Source organism: Gymnogyps californianus, chromosome 7 (assembly GCF_018139145.2).
Source record: "Gymnogyps californianus isolate 813 chromosome 7, ASM1813914v2, whole genome shotgun sequence".
In the NCBI taxonomy this organism is placed as follows: Eukaryota; Metazoa; Chordata; class Aves; order Accipitriformes; family Cathartidae; genus Gymnogyps; species Gymnogyps californianus.
The window spans coordinates 22684879-22702835 of NC_059477.1; the positions used below are offsets into that span (position 1 = coordinate 22684879).

Consider the following 17957-nt stretch of genomic DNA (forward strand, 5'->3'; position numbering starts at 1 on the left):
AGAAAGATCTTAATATTCAGAAAATGTTCATTCCCTTCCTTGTCACCCTACAAAAATAAACTCGTAAAGAGATTGCAGAAGCAAAAGAATCAGTGATGAATAATAGATTCTTCTTTCCCCAGTCTCTAACATCTACATATAGCAAGCATGTCAGTGCCTAGAAGACAACAATTTATGTTTTGCTTCCTTATGATGTAGCCTGCTTTTCGTCAAGCGTTGGGAAGTGCGGGCAGCTTCTGCATTCTAATGCTGGAGTTCTCTCTCTGTCAGGCTGATTTGGGCTAACCTTTGATGAACGGGATTTACAGTTGCCCTGTTCATCTGGTTAAGCAGACGTTCTCCTGGAAAGCTGATGCATGCTATTGTTGGCTGGGAATGTTAAATTATCTGTATCCTACTTTAAAAGGGTGAGGACAAATAGTTCTGTCAGCAGCTTAATTTATCCTTAAATCTTTGTGACTCTGGTGTGTACTGGAATAAGCTTTAACCAGCAACAACATATACTACAACAATAATAATAATATGATGCTTAATATTTTTGTGGTAGTCATGATTTTTTCACTCACTAAATTGTCCAAGCATTCTCTGTTGTAGCTGATGTTCATAATGTCTTTCTTCCACAGCTGTGGTAATGTTGGCAGTGGTTTGTTAAGTTTTTCCTCCTATAAACTGCTTTTGGTTGTAGATTACGATGTTCTGAGCTGCTTTTGTGTTGGGTGCAGTTTAAATGCCAGTCATTCAAATTCATTTTTTATTCCCTGGTGCTCTTCTGATTTATGGGAAATATGTTTTCTAATATGTGTTAATTTGTCTTTGTAAGGCTGAAGGCTTTCATTGTTTTCTTTATTAGCTAAAGTTATTCAATTTAGTTCCTATTTTGGAAGGAGCATTTAGGTTTTTAAAAACAATAAAACCCAAATTAGAATTGAGCATGTTTTAACCTGTTTCCCTTTCCCTCTGAAATACTTACTGAGAGAGATATAATCCTAGCATCAAGAACTATCGATGCTGTGTATTTTGACTACAGCTGGTGGAGAAATTGCATTTGTATAGCTACCACATGCAGTGTAAAAGAACTTCCTCCTTATTTTTGTAGAGATACAAGAGGTTTGTTTCAGTTCCATACTCTGTCTCAGATTTGCTTTGTGGCCTTGGATAAATCACTTCATTTGTCTGCTTCTTTATTTCCTTCTGTAAAATGGGAGGCCTGTAGCAGGATATCAGGAGAAATATATAGAATATTCTCAACTGCTGTAATGCTATAATCATTGGGGTGAAACGCAAGTGTGCTGCCTTTGATATCAGTCTTCTAGTAGTATCTCAAATGATAACCAGTAATGAAATTCCAAATATTTACAATATTCCAAATACAACCCCTGTTGTATGTTCTTGCTAGGAACAGTGTTAAGACTGTTGTTCTTACCTTCCATTTGCCTTTTCTTCATTGTTCATCTGGCACTTCAGAAATTAATTTCGGTCCTAGGCTAGTACTGCTCAGGACAACCCTTCTTACACTAGCTTGTAAGAAGACTAATGAAAGGTCATTTACCATTTGGTTGGAACAGATCAATCTGGAGCAAACTGGATCTGAATGGGAATATGGAATTCAAACTACCTATAGCACTAATTGCTAATGTCATTTGAGGATGAGCATCCATTCTCATGTTGCTGGACTTTCCTGCCAATTTCAGCACTGACACAAGAGAGATGGGAAGTTGGACTGAAGTCCACTGACAATTTTAGGCTTGCATATGGAGGTCTGCAGAGATGTCTTCTCTCCAGCAGGCTGAATCGTGAATTTGCAATCAATGTCATTGTGATAGAAACCATGGATGCAGTTGTCAAATAATGTTTACAGTTTCTATTGGGTTTGCATGGCAAGGTTTTGGTAGTGGGGTGGCTACAGGGGTGGCTTCTGTGAGAAGCTGCTAGAAGCTTCCCCTATGTCCGATAGAGCCAATGCCAGCCGGCTCCAAGATGGACCCGCCGCTGGCCAAGGCTGAGCCCATCAGCGACGGTGGTAGCGCCTCTGTGATAGCGTATTTAAGAAGGGGAAGAAAAGTTACTGCACAGCAGCAATTGGAGCCGGAGAGAGGAGTGAGAAGATGTGAGAGAAACAACTCCGCAGACACCAAGGTCAGGGAAGAAGGAGGGGGAGGAGGTGCTCCAGGCGCCGGAGCAGAGATTCCCCTGCAGCCCATGGTGAAGACCATGGTGAGGCAGGCTGTCCCCCTGCAGCCCATGGAGGGTAACGGTGGAGCAGATATCCACCTGCAGCCCGTGGAGGACCCCACGCCGGAGCCGGTGGATGCCTGAAGGAGGCTGTGACCCTGTGGGAAGCCCGCGCTGGAGCAGACTCCTGGCAGGACCTGTGGCCCTATGGAGAGAGGAGCCCACGCTGGAGCAGGTTTGCTGGCAGGACTTGTGACCCCGCGGGGGACCCACGTTGGAGCAGTCTGTTCCTGAAGGACTGCACCCCGTGGAAAGGACCCACGCTGGAGCAGGGGAAGAGTGTGAGGAGTCCTCCCCCTGAGGAGGAAGGAGCAGCAGAAATAATGTGTGATGAACTGACCACAACCCCCATTCCCTGTCCCCTTGTGCTGCTGGAGGGGAGGAGGTAGAGAAAATCGGGAGTAAAGTTAAGCCTGGGAAGAAGAGAGGGGTGGGGGGGAAGGTGTTTTAGGATTTAGTTTTTATTTCTCATTATCCTAGTCTGATTTGATTGGTAATAAATTCAGCTAATTTCCCCAAGTCGAGTCTGTTTTGCCCGTGACGGTAATTGGTGAATGATCTCTCCCTGTCCTTATCTCAACCCACGAGCCTTTCGCTATATTTTCTCTCACCTGTCCAGTTGAGGAGGGGGAGTGATAGAGCGGCTTTGCTGGGCACCAGGTGTCTAGACCACCACATGGTCTTAAAAATCCCCCACATAGAAAGAAAACACTTTAACTGTATATACATAAACAACAGGATTTTGAGATAGCATGAATCAGGAAGAACATAGTGCATTCTTTGAAGGACAGTTCATATGACGGAAATGCTGTACTTGATTGTAAAATAAAATCAGAAGGAAAGAGAGGTTTATCTGTTCTCTCAAGGGTTAAAGGGTCACTGAATCTCATCGAAAGTTGATAAACAGGGCACAAAGTCTGGGCTTTCTTTGTTTCTTGATCATTGTATGGCGTCCTTTGAGAGCTATGCAGTACTCATTCCTAAGTTTTATGTCTTCAAGTCTCCAAGATAAGCATGGTTTGAACTTCCTTCCTTCTTGTCTTCAGGTAATTCTTTTCCCTCCCAGGGTAATACTAGAAGTTGGGATGAACGGTCTGTCTTGCATATGCTTGACATTGTTCATTCACATTGGTTTCCTTTAGCACTTTATTCTGAGGGTAGAAGAACTCCTTATGTCCATATTTGTGAAGGGTATCTTCAACATACATTTCAAAAAACACTTTTGTTGAGCAGAACTGGGAGTCGAACTCTGTCAGAAATACAAGAGGTTCTTTAAGTGGGACTTGAGATGCCCTCTGAGGCATTCATCATGTGGCATCGTTTCTGAATTTGGGTAGGAATGTCTTTGCTGTTTGAAAATATCTTGATGATGTTATTGCTGTCTGTTTGTGTGATCTCTTCAGATCTGCTGCTGTTTCTGTCAGTTTTTCCACGGGTTCCTGCAGTAACCCAGTGAGGCTGAGATTATTGGCAAAGTACAGCTGCATACTTTGGGCAGTGGTGAACACAGCTTTCTATAACCTTCCATCAGTAGCCATCTAGATAATTTTTTAGATAACAGTTGAGTGCTATGTAGGCCATCAAGTCCCCATGAACTCTCCTCATCATTTCTATGTAGTGATTTTTGTGTTGGCCCATCGTAGTGTTTTCATTAACTTCTACAAGCTGCAGCATTTCAAAGAATAGCTTAAGCTGCCCACTGCCAAAGGAAAGAATTTGTAAGCTTTGCCGTAGGGGACTGTGGTTTGATGGGAGAAAATGGGATAATCGTTTCTCTCCCTCTGCCCCGATGGGCATACTGTAATGTTTTTGCTACAAATGCTTGACACCTGAGGCACAGATTCTGTTGTTGTATTGTGCAATGCGAGTGCTTAACAGGCTACGGTTCAGTACATGTATGTATCAACTATTCTTCAGCAAAATACTTCCGTGTATTGCACACCTGGTTATTGTAAATTGAAAGGAAACAATCAAAACAGTAAAGTATGCAAGAATGTCATCTAGAGAAACACACTCTTTATTTCCACCCTGATGGAGATGCATTTCTAACAGAACAATTCTGGCACCATGCCACTTGGTGATTGCTTATCTTTGTTCCTTTTTTTCCTTTTTTCTTTTTTTCTCCTCACAGGCCTGTTATAATGGCCCTTAGTGTACTTGCTGGAAAAGGTTTTTCCTGTGTTGAAGGTTGTTTAGGCCTGTAAGGACAAAAGGGATATAGAGCTTTACCACACTCTGTGATGAACACTTCAAGAGTAATGCAAAAGGTCAGAAAGACCTGATTGTGAAGAAGTGAAAATCTTCTGAAGATTTTAGTATAGCGACTTGGCATACCTTTATAAAAATGTGCTCACTTTAATTCTGCGGTGTTTTGTGAGACGGGGGAAAAAAAGGTTAGAGCAGAAGACACATTGCATCCTAGCAAACTAGGACTTGGGGTGGCACAAAAGACTAGTGTTTGGTGGCCAAAGACAATTGCTTAAGAAGAATCTGTTTCTTTAAGGGACAGAATTGCTTTAATTTTATGCCGTGGTTATCAAAAGGACTCAGGACTTTTAATGTTATTTAAAGTGTCTTTGTCTTGATAAAGCAAACATAATAGGAAAAGAGGATTACTAGAAATTGGGGGAATACATAAAGTGCTGAAGGGTTGTCTTCACGCTTACTTTTCTGAGCAAAGGTACAGCTGGTCAGTGCTGGAGCTTATTGGTTGGGTTGATTATGACCATTCTTAAACTCTTACAGATGATCATAGTCTAATAAACTGTATGAACATTGCAATGGGTGCTGATCCCTACAGCTAATTCATATCTAATGTGGTGCTACTGTGGTCTCCAAACTCTGCAATTGTCATTACAATGCTTAAATGCTTATCCTAGATGCATCCCTTCTGAAAGTACTAATAATATGTTGATATGAGAAAATACCAAAGTAGTTTTTCCTGAAGTAAAATTGTCCTTTTTAGTTGAATATTTAATACCAATAAAGTGTGTATCCACACTATAAAATGGTTTTCTATGCTACTGTTTCTGTTTCAGAACATAAAATAACAGCATTATGCTATTCATGTTTTTTTTTCATGAAGAACAGAGGTATTTATGTGAGAAAGTAGCATATAAAAAAGGGTACTGGAAGCAAATAGATTGACTTCCCCCCCCCGAAAATGTGTGCTGATGTGTGATGTTGATTGTGTAAATTCATGATGAAAAAGCTGCAGAGATACTTAGGAAAAGGTTTTTTTAATACTGAAAAGCCAACAATATGTTTATACTGTTTGCATGAAGGTGTCCTGGTTTCGGCTGGGACAGAGTTAACTCTCTTCTTAGTAGCTGGTACAGTGCTGTGTTTTGGATTTAGTGTGAGAATACTGCTGATAACACACTGATGTTTTAGTTGTTGCTGAGTAGCACTTATCTTAAGCCAAGGACTTTTCAGTTTCCCATGCTCTGCCAGCAAGCAGGTGTGCAAGAAGCTGGGAGGGAGCATAGCTGGGGCAGCTGACCTGAACTAGCCAAAGGGGTATTCCATACCGGGCATGACGTTCCATGGTATATAAACAGAGGGGAGCTGGCCGGGAGGTGTGGATTGCAGCTCAGGAACTAACTGGGTATCGGTCAGCGGGTGGTGAGCAATTGCATTGTGCATAACTGTTCCCCCCCACCCCCTTCCTTTTTTTTTGTTATATTCCTTTTCTTTACTATTATTATATTATTACTATTCTTAGTATTATATTTTACTTTAGTTATTAAACTGTTCTTATCTCAACCCACGAGTTTTACTTTTTTTTTTTTTCCCCCCTTTCCTCCTCCTCACCCCACTGGGAGGGGAAAGGGGAAGCGGCTGCGTGGTGCTTAGTTGCTGACTGTGGTTAAACCACGACAGCCTTTTAAGAACCCACGCCTCCAGGGGAGACTGTGACCATTTCGAGTCACGCCAGCGCTGAGTGCTGCCGTGCCAGACATGCTAGAACTTCAATATGAACTGGAGTCAAAAGCAGCTAAGTGGTATGCCACAATTGATGTTGCTAATGCATTTTTTTCAATCCCTTTGGCAGCAGAGTGCCAGCCACAGTTTGCTTTCACTTGGAGGGGTGTCCAGTACACCTGGAATCGACTGCCCCAGGGGTGGAAACATAGCCCCACGTTGGGCGCCAAAAAGGCTGTCGTGGTTTAACCCCAGTCAGCAACTAGGCACCACGCAGCCGCTTCCCCCTTCCCCCTCCCAGTCGGGTGAGGAGGAGGAAAGGGGGGAAAAAAAAAAAAAGTAAAACTCATGGGTTGAGATAACGGTTTAATAACTAAAGTAAAATATAATACTAACAATAGTAATAAAGAAATATAATAATAATAATAGTAATGAAAAGGAATATAACAAAAAAAAGGAAGGGGGGGAGAAAAAAAACCGTGATGCACAATGCAATTGCTCACCACCCACTGACCGATACCCAGTTAGTTCCCGAGCCGCAATCCGCGCCTCCCGGCCAACTCCCCTCTGTTTATATACTGGGCATGACATTCCATGGTATGGAATACCCCTTTGGCTAGTTCAGGTCAGCTGCCCCAGCTATGCTCCCTCCCAGCTTCTTGCACACCTGCTTGCTGGCAGAGCATGGGAAACTGAAAAGTCCTTGGCTTAAGATAAGCGCTACTTAGCAACAACTAAACCATCAGTGTGTTATCAGCAGTATTCTCACACTAAATCCAAAACACAGCACTGTACCAGCTACTAAGAAGAGAGTTAACTCTGTCCCAGCTGAAACCAGGACGAAGGAAGGGAAGAAGAAATACTGAGCCTGATACTGAAAGCCTAGTATTTGGGCTGAATAAAACAAGAAGGAATGACAAAAGATTGTGTGACAGATTTAAAGAACTTAAACTAGCATGCTCACTAAAGGGAACGGAGACAAATGTATGGTATGTCTGGATATATTTGCTCCCTGTTCATATGTATGCCTATCATTTTTGGGAATTTATAACGGTTTCTTACCACAGATGATTGGGGCAACTACTGAGAATGATATTCCAGCTCCTCCTCTTGTGCAGGCTGTAGCGCTTGTGCTAGCTCATGATCAGCTAAATTAAAAAGCTGATTTGGCTGCAAGCTAACTGTGTTCCATGTTAATTTTTCAATTGCGTTGTCTGCACAGCTGTAGGAGCACGAATGAAAGCTTGAGGAGACTTGATGTGGCAGATCATGCACTCCAGTCATGATGCTGCATTGTAAGGATTTTAGAGTACGTGATTTTGAGGATCCTGAGGGATTGCTGCTGCCAGAACAAGATGATCCAACTTCCCTTTTGCTGCCCCTTTTGTTTCTGCCTCTTTGCTTACAGTCTTTGCTGTTTGACCTCAAGATGGGCTGATTTAACCCACAAATCTTGCAAAAAACTTGTTCAGAAAAGAAAAAAAAGACTAGTTTTTCTCCCACGCTAGTGGGTTGAATTTGCTCACTGTACCACCAGGTAGGTCCCGGTGCAGCCCTGATGGACATCTCAGGATTGTCTCTTCCCATGGTAGCAAACTAATAGATTGTCTCAGTTGTCTTATCTTAGTCCTTTAAAGTGGCTCTCTGGCTGTGCCAAATTCAAAGCCTAAAAAGCTTTAGCTGTATAATGTAGATTTTATTCCTTTACTTCTTCTGGTGTATTTTTGCTTTTTTTAATGTGAGTTGAATATGGTAAAATGCTAGCTGTCTCCTAAAATACTTCACGTGTGTTACTACCTATATGCATGTTAATGAAAGTGCTCTGGAAAAGACACAGAAAATCTGAAGAGAAGCAGCGCTACACGAGTATCAAGTCTGTTATGATAAGTTTCTGTTACAACAGAAATTTAAGCTAATATATTTCCATCCAATATGTGATACTAGAGTTATACAGGTTTATGATGAATGAAGAGACAATTAATTTATTTGCAGACATGTTGCAGTACTCTTGCTCTGTCCTGCACCTAGGGTACATGCCCTCCCTATGTGACTGAGTCTTTGTGGCTTTAACCAGAACTGAGCCTGAGCAAAGCCACTGTTAATCAAAAATTGTGCAAATTAATTTGCTAAGTAATGCAAGTGTTAAGCATACCCACCAATAAAAAAATGCCATAGACAACAACTTCACATTTTTGAAGGTTGAATAGGTTGGGTACTTTGCTCTATCTGAAATTATGATTTCTTTCCTGTGAATATGTGTGCTGGTGGGAATCAGTCTGATTGAAACAGAGTACAAGTCTAAACTTTTGTTTTTCTGCCTTCAGACACCTTTCAAGAAAATAATTTAATTTAACACGATATTTTATTTTGCAGTAACTTTCTTTTCCTTGAGCCATTTGTTTATTGCTTATTAAAAGGCAATCTGTTTAAAAACTTGAAATGCTTTCCATCTTCATGAGTAAAGCTTTCTCCTATAACTCTCTGCCAGCACCATTAAGCTCCATTAAAATCGTTCTAGTTAGAATAAGTCTTCACAACAACTGAAAATGAATGCCGAAGAGATTTTTATTAGTGCACAATGTAGTGTGTGAATGTGTCTGTAAACCATTTCTATTTGTTTGAAAAGCATGCTTTTGGTTGTGGTTGATGTCCTCTCATAGGTTCGTGTATAGCTGTTGGGAAAATGCTTGTGCTGTTAAACAAAAGCCTATGGCAGGACTGTTGCTTGAAGGATAATAAATTATATTGACAAGCACCAGGCAAATTGCCTGCTAGATTACCTTGTATCGGTGCTAATCCCTGATGATGTAGACAGTAAGAGCCCACTGATTGTGCCTGGGCCGATTGCAGCTGAGTAAAAAATTGCTGTGCTACTGCTTCTGTTGACTTTTGCTTGGTTCTCCCTCCCAAACGCACACGAGCTTCTTGTACCAAGTTTTGAGGCAGCTAGAGCTAAAATTGGTGCGTTAGGAGCCTGGTATGGGTAACAGGGAAAATAGTGCAGAATTGTTCCTCAAGTAATGTAGTAGGATATTCCCCAGTGTCCTGCATAGGTTTCCCCTCTTTTCAGTTACAAAGGAGTACAAAATACAGAGAAACTGAGTAGGGCACTCTTACTCAGTTGTGCAGGGAAGAAATGTAAGGGAGGAATATCATAAGGAGTGAAGAAGGTACAGAAATGTGCTGAGGTTCTGGAAACTTCACCCTTGCCTCTGGTTTAGTCTTACATGTGCAAAAGGGAAGAGAGGAGCAGATGGGTGTTTGGGGATTGAAGGAAGGAAAAGAGGTAAAGAGTGCAGACAGACACCAAGGATACCTGCTTGTGTATGCACAAGGTTTTGAAAGAAGGCTCCTAAGTTCATATTCACTTTTGCTGTTGTGGTGTCAGGCCAGCCAGCTCCAAACTGTGCTCAGTCCAAATCCAGTAGAGAAATAGCTTAAGTGCCCAGCTTTCTATGAAAAGCCACTTTGGAAAAATTGTATTAATGTCTGCATCACACAGTTTTCTAGAAGCTCACAAGCTCAGACTTCTAGTGTCCTATACTGTTTTCATGCCACATATTTTGCTGAAGTACTACCTGATGGGATTTAGAAGCAGCTGGAATCTGTCACGTGCTGCATCTCTCCTCACGTTGTGCTTTGCAGCAACTGGAGGGGTTTAGAGCAAGGTTAATACCAGTTTAGTCTTTATGTAAGTTTCATGATGTTGAAAAAACAGTAATTTTTCTAGTCAGAAATGAGATTTTATATTTAAATTTTTTTTTTTTTTTTTTTTTTAACATCTTCCTGTTTTGTGAGGTAGATGTACTGGCAGAATGCGTTTCCATCACTGCCACCAACCATCAGGATGGTAGAACCACGTTAATCAGTGCTCAGTATACTTCAGTGCAAGACATCAAAATACCACAGACAGGAATCTGTGAAACCAAAGTTGAACCAGGCTGTTGTATGTTGCTGTGGATACTGGCAAACAGGATATACAATTTTGGGCTAAGACCATCTAGTTTATGATTTTTTTAAAAAAGTTATTTTTATTAGATGTTTTCTTCAGCAGTTGTTCTTGGCCTGAAACTGCTTTTCTGCCAAGTTAGTTCTCCCTTTTGTGTGCTGTGAACACTTAATGATTTGCTCCTTTCGTTCTCTTACCAATGTACAGGCTGTTTTCCTGAATAACTTTTTTCCTTTTTTGTAATTCAAAGGATATGCTTTAAGCTTTACAAATTTATAGTGCTGGGGAGCTTACCTGTACGAGCATTTGAAGTTGTGCAGTGGGAACTGTACGTTGGTTCAGTAATGTGAAATAATTAGAGAAACTGATTCTAATTTAAACACCAGTGGGGCTGCTGCTTATTGTGCTGTGCTTCCAGCCGTCTCATGGGTCTCATAAATGCATACCAAGGTGTGGGAAGAATTGTTGGATGTTCTTTTGTTTTGGTCAAATAGGCTAAACATGATCTGGGGGAAAACAAGCGTGTTGGCAGGCTCTGAAAAAGAGCAAGATGGCATCAGAAGAGTATTTGATTTTTCAGATTTAGCTGCTGGATACTCCTATTAAGCCTTGTTAGACTGTTTGATCTACAGGAGTTTGCCCAACTAGTTTGGTGTGGTGCATGGCTGCCTACCTTCTCAGTCTGCATATAGCTGCCTTTTTTTTTTTTTTTTTTTAAATAAGGATAATTTTACTTTTAAAGTACCCTTAACACCTTTACACATTTTAAAGCTCTTTAGCAGAACAATTGAAGTTTTTAAGACTTGTGTCCCAAGAACAACCTTGTCTGTGTAACTTCTGCTTCCTTGAATAGCTTCCTTTCATTTCGGGGGTTAGTTCATAGTAAGCAGCTGTCATCTACTTGAGCTTGTTCCTAAGCAGTTGTAAAATGTATCCAAACCCCGTTTCCCTGTATGAATTTTGCATAGCTTAGCTGTTCTCACTGGCTCAAGAATGACCCCTGAGGTCAGATATTCCAGTACGCCAGTGACTCCTTCAGCAAACTAATGAAAGCATATAGAATAACAATAACAAAGAATTGCTGATTGATCAGAACACCGATAAAGACTAAAGATGTCTGTGTAATGGTGAACACTTAATATTTTGGTAGGTCAGACGAGTACCAGGTTCCAGTGGTCACCTCCATAAAACAGAAGATGGGGACTGGGAATGGAGTGATGATGAAATGGATGAGAAGAGTGAGGAAGGCAAAGCTGCTGTTTCTCAGGAAAAGGTAACTTTTCTTTGCGCCAAGACATTTACACTCTGCAAGATATTCTGTCTTAATGTTAATTGTTAGTATTTCTGGATCTTTAATTTATAAAGCTGCATAGCTCATATCTCACTGCATTTGTTTTCCAGTCACGAAGAGTAAAAGAGGAGGAGAACACAGAGGTAAAAATGTCTTTATCAATTTTTTTTTCTTCCAAGTGTTCGAGTGAAGGGATTTCTTTTTCATTTCTGTTGTTAAAAATGTGAATTGAGGCGGGAGTGTTGTTCTGCAGCCTTGTATGGCAAGTACTTGTGAGGATAGAGCTGTATGCAGTTGGGCCTGTAACAATTAACTTGAGCACATAGTGGATAAAATGGATAGGAAATTTAAAGTCATGTTATGTTCATGCCCAGGAGAATTGGTTAAGATAGGTAATTTGGTTGTTTTTAATGAATCTTTGTAACTGGATCACACTAATTGCTGTCCTTTTGTCAGAGTAATGATGGCTGTTTCGGAGCAGCCAGATGATCTCCAAATAATTTTTCATTCTTAGGATTTGTATCACGACATGTAGCTTATAATTAAAATGCTTCATCCCATATACAGTAAAATAGTTCAGTACTGTGGCATAGTAGATTAATTCAGAGGAATAAAATACCATATTGAGTTTCATGGCCCTGTGCTGAGGGTGTGGGAAGCATTGCTGCTATAAATAATTGCTTAATAGGATTACTGGCTTACAGCCAAAGTGCTCTTTTAAAAATGTCTGTTCCTTGGGTGGGTGATCCTTGCCACTTCACCTGCAATTTTAGATTTTCTGATTTTCATCGGTGTCATAGAAATCTTCTAAGAGACTAACAGCTTCCTGCCAGGTTTGGTCCTGTTAGCTCCTGTGATGACCCCAGTCTTTCCATTGCATAGCTAGTTTACATAGCGCTTCAGCATCTGAGATGTCTTATGTAATCTGAATGTGGGGGGAAAAAAAAGGTATTTCATCAGACAGTCTTTTTATGTCTTAGAAATTGACAGTTCTGCAGTTTGTGACTCAGTTTATATAGGTAACTCTTATTATGAGTTGTTTAGTTTACGAAGGAGAAAAAAAAACTCTGTTTGAAGTCTTTTGTTGATTTTTGTTTTCCTAAATGCTCCAGAAGATGACGTGGAACTGAGACTAGTGCAGCTTGTCACTGTTGGTGTGCCCCTGTAGGTCATTGGGCTGCACATTCTATACACTGAAATAACAGGTCTGTTGAAAATGCAGAAATAATAGTAGTAGTTTATATGAATGGAAGGAACTTAATTGAAGTAGAAAAAAATCTACTCCCCTTTTAGTGATTAAATAATTTTCCAAATATTCATTAACTTTCGTTTAAAATACACGGATAATAAAATATAGATCTTGTGTAACACTTTTTTAAACTAGCTTTAATATGGAAAACTGTTGGGAAACAATCAAATGAGATTTGTGATGCAAGTTATTATTTTGGGAGGAGTTGACTGTAACCTTTGAACAGGCTTCTGTGAGTGGTGACAATATGCCAAGTTGGGTATGAAATCATAGTAGGGTAGAGGACCCTGAGGTACTCTGTATGTATGGTACGCTTTTGCTTGAGACTTTATATAATTGTTAGTTGAGGACTGAGGAGGGTATCATAGTGTGAGGGAGGAGTGATAGTGTGAAAGATATCTGTATTCCTGATTTTTCTCTGTGAAAAGACATTCTCTGAGCTGTGATGCCCGCTTTGATATGCTACTAGTTCTTTGCAGATGGGTAGATGCAAAACTTCCTTAACAACCGAAACTGTTCCACAAAAATAATGAGTAGTAGCTTGGTATTCTCACTGTGTGCGTATTATTTAATAGGTTATTGGAGCTTTGATGCAAGGTGGATTAAAAGCTCTTACAGTCAGTGCTTTAATGCAGGCCTTATCATGTATCTCTGTAATTGAAATATAGCAGTTTTACTGGTATCAGCTATATTTTAGACTGTGTTACTGAAAGTATTTAAAAGGTTTTTGAGAGTTAGAGGATGTGTAAAATATTCTGTGCTAACTTCAAACTGTTAGCATGGCAAGTATTTCAGGATTTTTTTTTACTTTGGCATCCTTTATAAGACTTCTTGCTTTTTTTTCTTTAATAGTCTCAGCCTGCTGTTAGTGACGAATATAGTGAAGTTCCATGTGCAGTGAATCTTGTCTTAAGACTAAGGTAAGAGATTCTTCTATTTATTTTAGCATTCCTTTTTAGTTGGCTGTATTATTCTTGATCTCCCTGATTACTTTCATAATATTAACATAAGTGTTAACCTCTTTAATCTTCCAGTATGACCAGTATGAATAGTGTTTCTGTGACTAATTGCCGTCTTTTAATTGCTTACTGAAATAGTGTAAAATGAAAAGCAGAATATGAATGTGGCTTCAGGCTAAGTGTACCCTTCATTAAGTATTTTCTTTCTTTTTTTCCTTGCAATGCAGGATCACAGTGAGAGATTTTTAATGAGTTTCTTTCACACTTCAGCAGTCAGCCTCTGACAGAAATAAACCATAGCTGTATTACAAGTTGCCTACTCAAAACGTTTTTCACTGGCAAGTTTGATCAGCCACTGTGGAGAAGTGACAGATATTTTAGAAAATGGATACAAATACATTGTCTGACTTAAATTTATACGTAGTTAAAATGAGTCAGGTTACCTTTAATTAAAATCAGTTTATAACTAAGATTTGAATTGTTTAATTATGTGGTCTTGTTCCTGGATAAAAGTATTTTTTCATAAGAAGCTTTGATAAATTTTTATGTATTTACAGCCACTTTCCTTAAATCACTAACTTAGTTAAAAAACTTACTGCCACTCACTTTAAAACTTCTTTACATCCAGTTTGTATTGACAGGTTATCTATGAGAGGTTGTAAACTCTTAATTATTGCTATGGGCAAAAGTTGAATGTTGTGGGTTTTTTATGGTAACAAAAAGATAAAAAGTCAAATAGAGAAATATTTACAAAATTACAACCAGTATGTTAGAAACAAATAGCAGACTTATGCATAACAAGTAGCTTTAAAACAGTAACATCAAAAACTGTTAGTAATCAGAAAAAAAAAAAAATCTATGTAGAATGAGTGCCAAGTTCCAAAATCTATTACGTTCCCTTTTCTTTGACTGCTTTTCTAGTGACAGCTGCAAAAAATTGCATGGCTGCCAAAAGTTGTTTACTGAAGGGAGGAGTAATAAATTTTTTTGTGCAGAGAGAAAAGACTTAGAGATTATTTGGAATCGGTTTAGTTGTCCAATTTACATAACTGCCCAGTTATGCTATCAATATTCTTTTTCATCTCTCTGCTGACAGACAGGTAGATGAAACCATTTACAAAACAGACCAATTTATACTGCTATGTGGATGTACTAGTGAGGTGCATTGGGTATTTTTAAATTACGATGAAACCTATAGAGTAATTAGCTTCTACCCAGTTACTTGCAGTGTTGGCATATCCACAGGGCAAACATTTCAGTCCTGCAAGTACAGTGAAATGTCAGGGATTAGCTTTCATTTTTCTGCAGCTCTTAAGCCAGAAGTGAAGGAAGGTGGATCCTAGGAGACCTGAGTTTCCAAACCCTTGTTTGCATGATGAACTTTTGTTCTTGTTAAGGAACCTCTTAATTCATGGGTGAAAAAATTCCCTGCCCCTACCCTCCCTAAAAGCAAGTCTGTAGTAACTAGATTAATGTGTTACAATTACGAAGGTTTAGATGATTATTGGTAGAGAGGGAAGAAACAAGAATTTCAATTTTAGGAACCAGAAAGTTTCCTTTAAACAAAACAAAATAGTCTTGAACAGCAGATACACTCTGGGGCCGGGGAACACTGTTGGCGGTGTCTTGGAAAAAACAAAAATCTGATGCATAATTTTGCAGAGCGAATTTTGTTAATTTAAGCTGACCTACTTTGGAGGGAAGAATGCGCTGCGGTGCAAACTCCTGGCCCCATGTGAGCTCTGGCTGTGTTCTGCCTCAGTGGTAGGAGATAGGCTGAGTTATGCATCTTTGCACTGTGTGTCTGGGTTTCGTTCCAATGGAAACCTGAGCATGTGAGTATGGTCAGAGCTAGCACATAATGAACGTGTGTGTGTGGATGGTTGGGAGGAATATAGGAGCGTGGGGTATACCAAGCAGCACTCCTTTCCTTTAGCTGGGACTTTGCAAAGTGGCATCTGAGAGTGAGGGCTACAAGCTCCCTATACCTCTGCCCAATGGTGTAGATACAGAGTTAGTACTTAAGCATTTCGTTACATTTGCTACTTTAAAGGCAAGAGCTATTTTGTTTATGGAACATTCACAGAAATTCAGGGCAGCCACTGGCTGGGTGCTATATAAGTTGTGTTTAGCAAGGTACCTCTGATGGCATTTGAATAGTTGTGCTTCCTCTTCACTGTTGACCCCACGAGGGGAACAGCTGAGGCTGCTGTGAGTATGGCGGGGCTGTGCAGTCTGCTGAATACTTGTCAAGAATTACATTCAAATGTCTTGTTCTTCAGTAAATTAACAGAAACTTTATTTGGGGAAAGGAGCTGATGATTATTTGTTAACTTTTAACAAAATACTTACGTTTCTTCCGTTATCGGATTACCTGTGGGGAGTTATCTCAACTCATTTGCCTGTCAGTGTCAAGTATCTGTCAGTATATTCTGTTAAAAGCTTTTCATCTTTGACCTTACTGTGAGCACATTAATAGTGGCCCTGGCCTGGCAGTGAGTGGTTGCACTCGAGAGTAGAGGACTTCTGGGTTCTGCATTTTTGGGTCTAGGTCTAGCTGCAGCGAGCAAATTCAGAAAAGCCAGCTTTAGAGAAATAGCGACTGTGGTAACAGTATGGTGCTGCTTTATGTGCATAGGATTAGGAGTCGTCTTCCCCAGCCCCAAAGAGTCTCGATACTTGGACCTTAACACTCTGCTAAACAAAGGTCAGAGTAGGTTTCAGGCTGGCATTCCACTGAAGTATTGACAAGCTTGTACCACACCAGGTAATGTAAGTGACAGGCTACAGAGATGCTGTTTTGGAAGACAGTAGTGTTCAGAATATTAAAGTGTTAGTGCTTGAACTATTGCTGTAATCTGTTTTGCACTAATTCAACTGTTTTTTCTGTTTTGTTAGCAGAAGGGCAGTTGTATGGAGTTCCTTCATAAAAGTCTGAAAAATAAATTTCCTGTATCATAGGATGTAAACCTGGAGGCCCTCAGTCACTCACGGTCAGTCCTGGGTTACAGAGGAAGCTGCCCTCTGTATTCCAGCTGTACATAGCTGTCCTTATGCTGGGATCATTGCAGGGTGGATGAGCTTACATTTAGGGCAGCTGTATATGGAGAAAGATGCTCTGGCCCCTAACTGCTCCCTTTTGTTGTAATTAACTTACTGAGTAAATGTTTTTTTGAGCATCTGAAAGTAAAAATACTGCTAGTTTTGGCGTTTGTAGTGAATAAAAGCAGTGTAGATGACTTGCTTTGTGTAACGCAGCATTCCCTTGGGATTGTAAGGTAGTAAACAGCTAATATCCTCACAGGGATTTCTGCATTTATCCACCTCCACTGCAGATTTTAAACTATTCTGTTGATGTCTTTTGGTGAATTGATCATTAAGTCATATAGCTGATAGAGACTTGAGCACATCAGAGGATTTTTATGGGATTTGTTAAAATGAACCGTAACTTATGAACCATATTATTATGTAGCAAGTTAGCTACAGTATGAGTATAGAAACAATTTCCTGTGATGCTTCATCTGCTACTATTATGTAGCTTTTAAAGTGTGGCTTGATACTCAGATAAACATTGTGAACATTAGATGCCAGACTTGAAGACTCAAAGCTCAGTATATCATCCAAAATGTTGGAAGCTTTTTCTTTTAAAACAATTCACTTGAGGCAATCAAATTATATAAACTGCAGTAGCTTGATGAGTTCAGAACACACTGGTTTTAGATGCTGAGAATGACTGTTTTTAAAAAAAAAAAAAAAAAAAAAAAAAGTGCAGTACTGATGTGGGTAAAAATGTAAATACCGGCAAAATACAAGAGGAATGAATTGACTGATGGGGAGGATGAGAGGGGAAGGGAAGTAAACATGTCAAGAGAAGGCTCAGGAAGATCTCATCTCTTCATTGCTTTCCTTTTGCTTGCCCAGAGAGGGGCCATGGGGTAAGGGGACAGCAAAGGCTGAGCGTCTCAGATGGGAAGGAGCCCTTTCTGTGTGATGGAGGCTGGCTGGGCTAGGACCTGAGGGGAGAAGGCGTTTCACCAGGGTCCTCAGGCAAGAAGGGGTGGTGGAGAGAGAACTCTGATGGCACTTGCGGTACTGCTGAGTCTTTGGCTGGGGAGCTATCTTGGTTGCAGAGAGTTTGTCATGGAAGTTGATGCAAACATTTAGAGCCTGATGGGCAGAAACAACTTAATATGAGGCTTGGGAGTGTGGGCCAAAAGGTTTGAAGAGTAGTGCCTGGAGATTTGGGACAGGGCAAAGCCTAGGGAGATGCGCAATCTTCAACAGGAGTGAGGAGGGGAAAAAAAAAAAAAAGCAAGTGCTCCTCTGGCTTGTTTTTTTTCCCTCTTTTACAAT

The 17957-nt window shown here is 40.2% G+C and overlaps 1 protein-coding gene across 1 annotated transcript in view; it reads left to right on the forward strand.

Annotated features, from left to right (window-relative positions):
* STK39 (serine/threonine kinase 39) overlaps positions 1–17957 on the forward strand; it is a 106736-nt gene that overhangs the window by 52759 nt on the left and 36020 nt on the right. The window contains exons 11-13 of the mRNA XM_050899811.1: positions 11256–11378; positions 11507–11539; positions 13498–13565. Coding sequence (XP_050755768.1) covers positions 11256–11378; positions 11507–11539; positions 13498–13565 — 224 coding nt within the window. The remainder of the gene's footprint in view (positions 1–11255; positions 11379–11506; positions 11540–13497; positions 13566–17957) is intronic.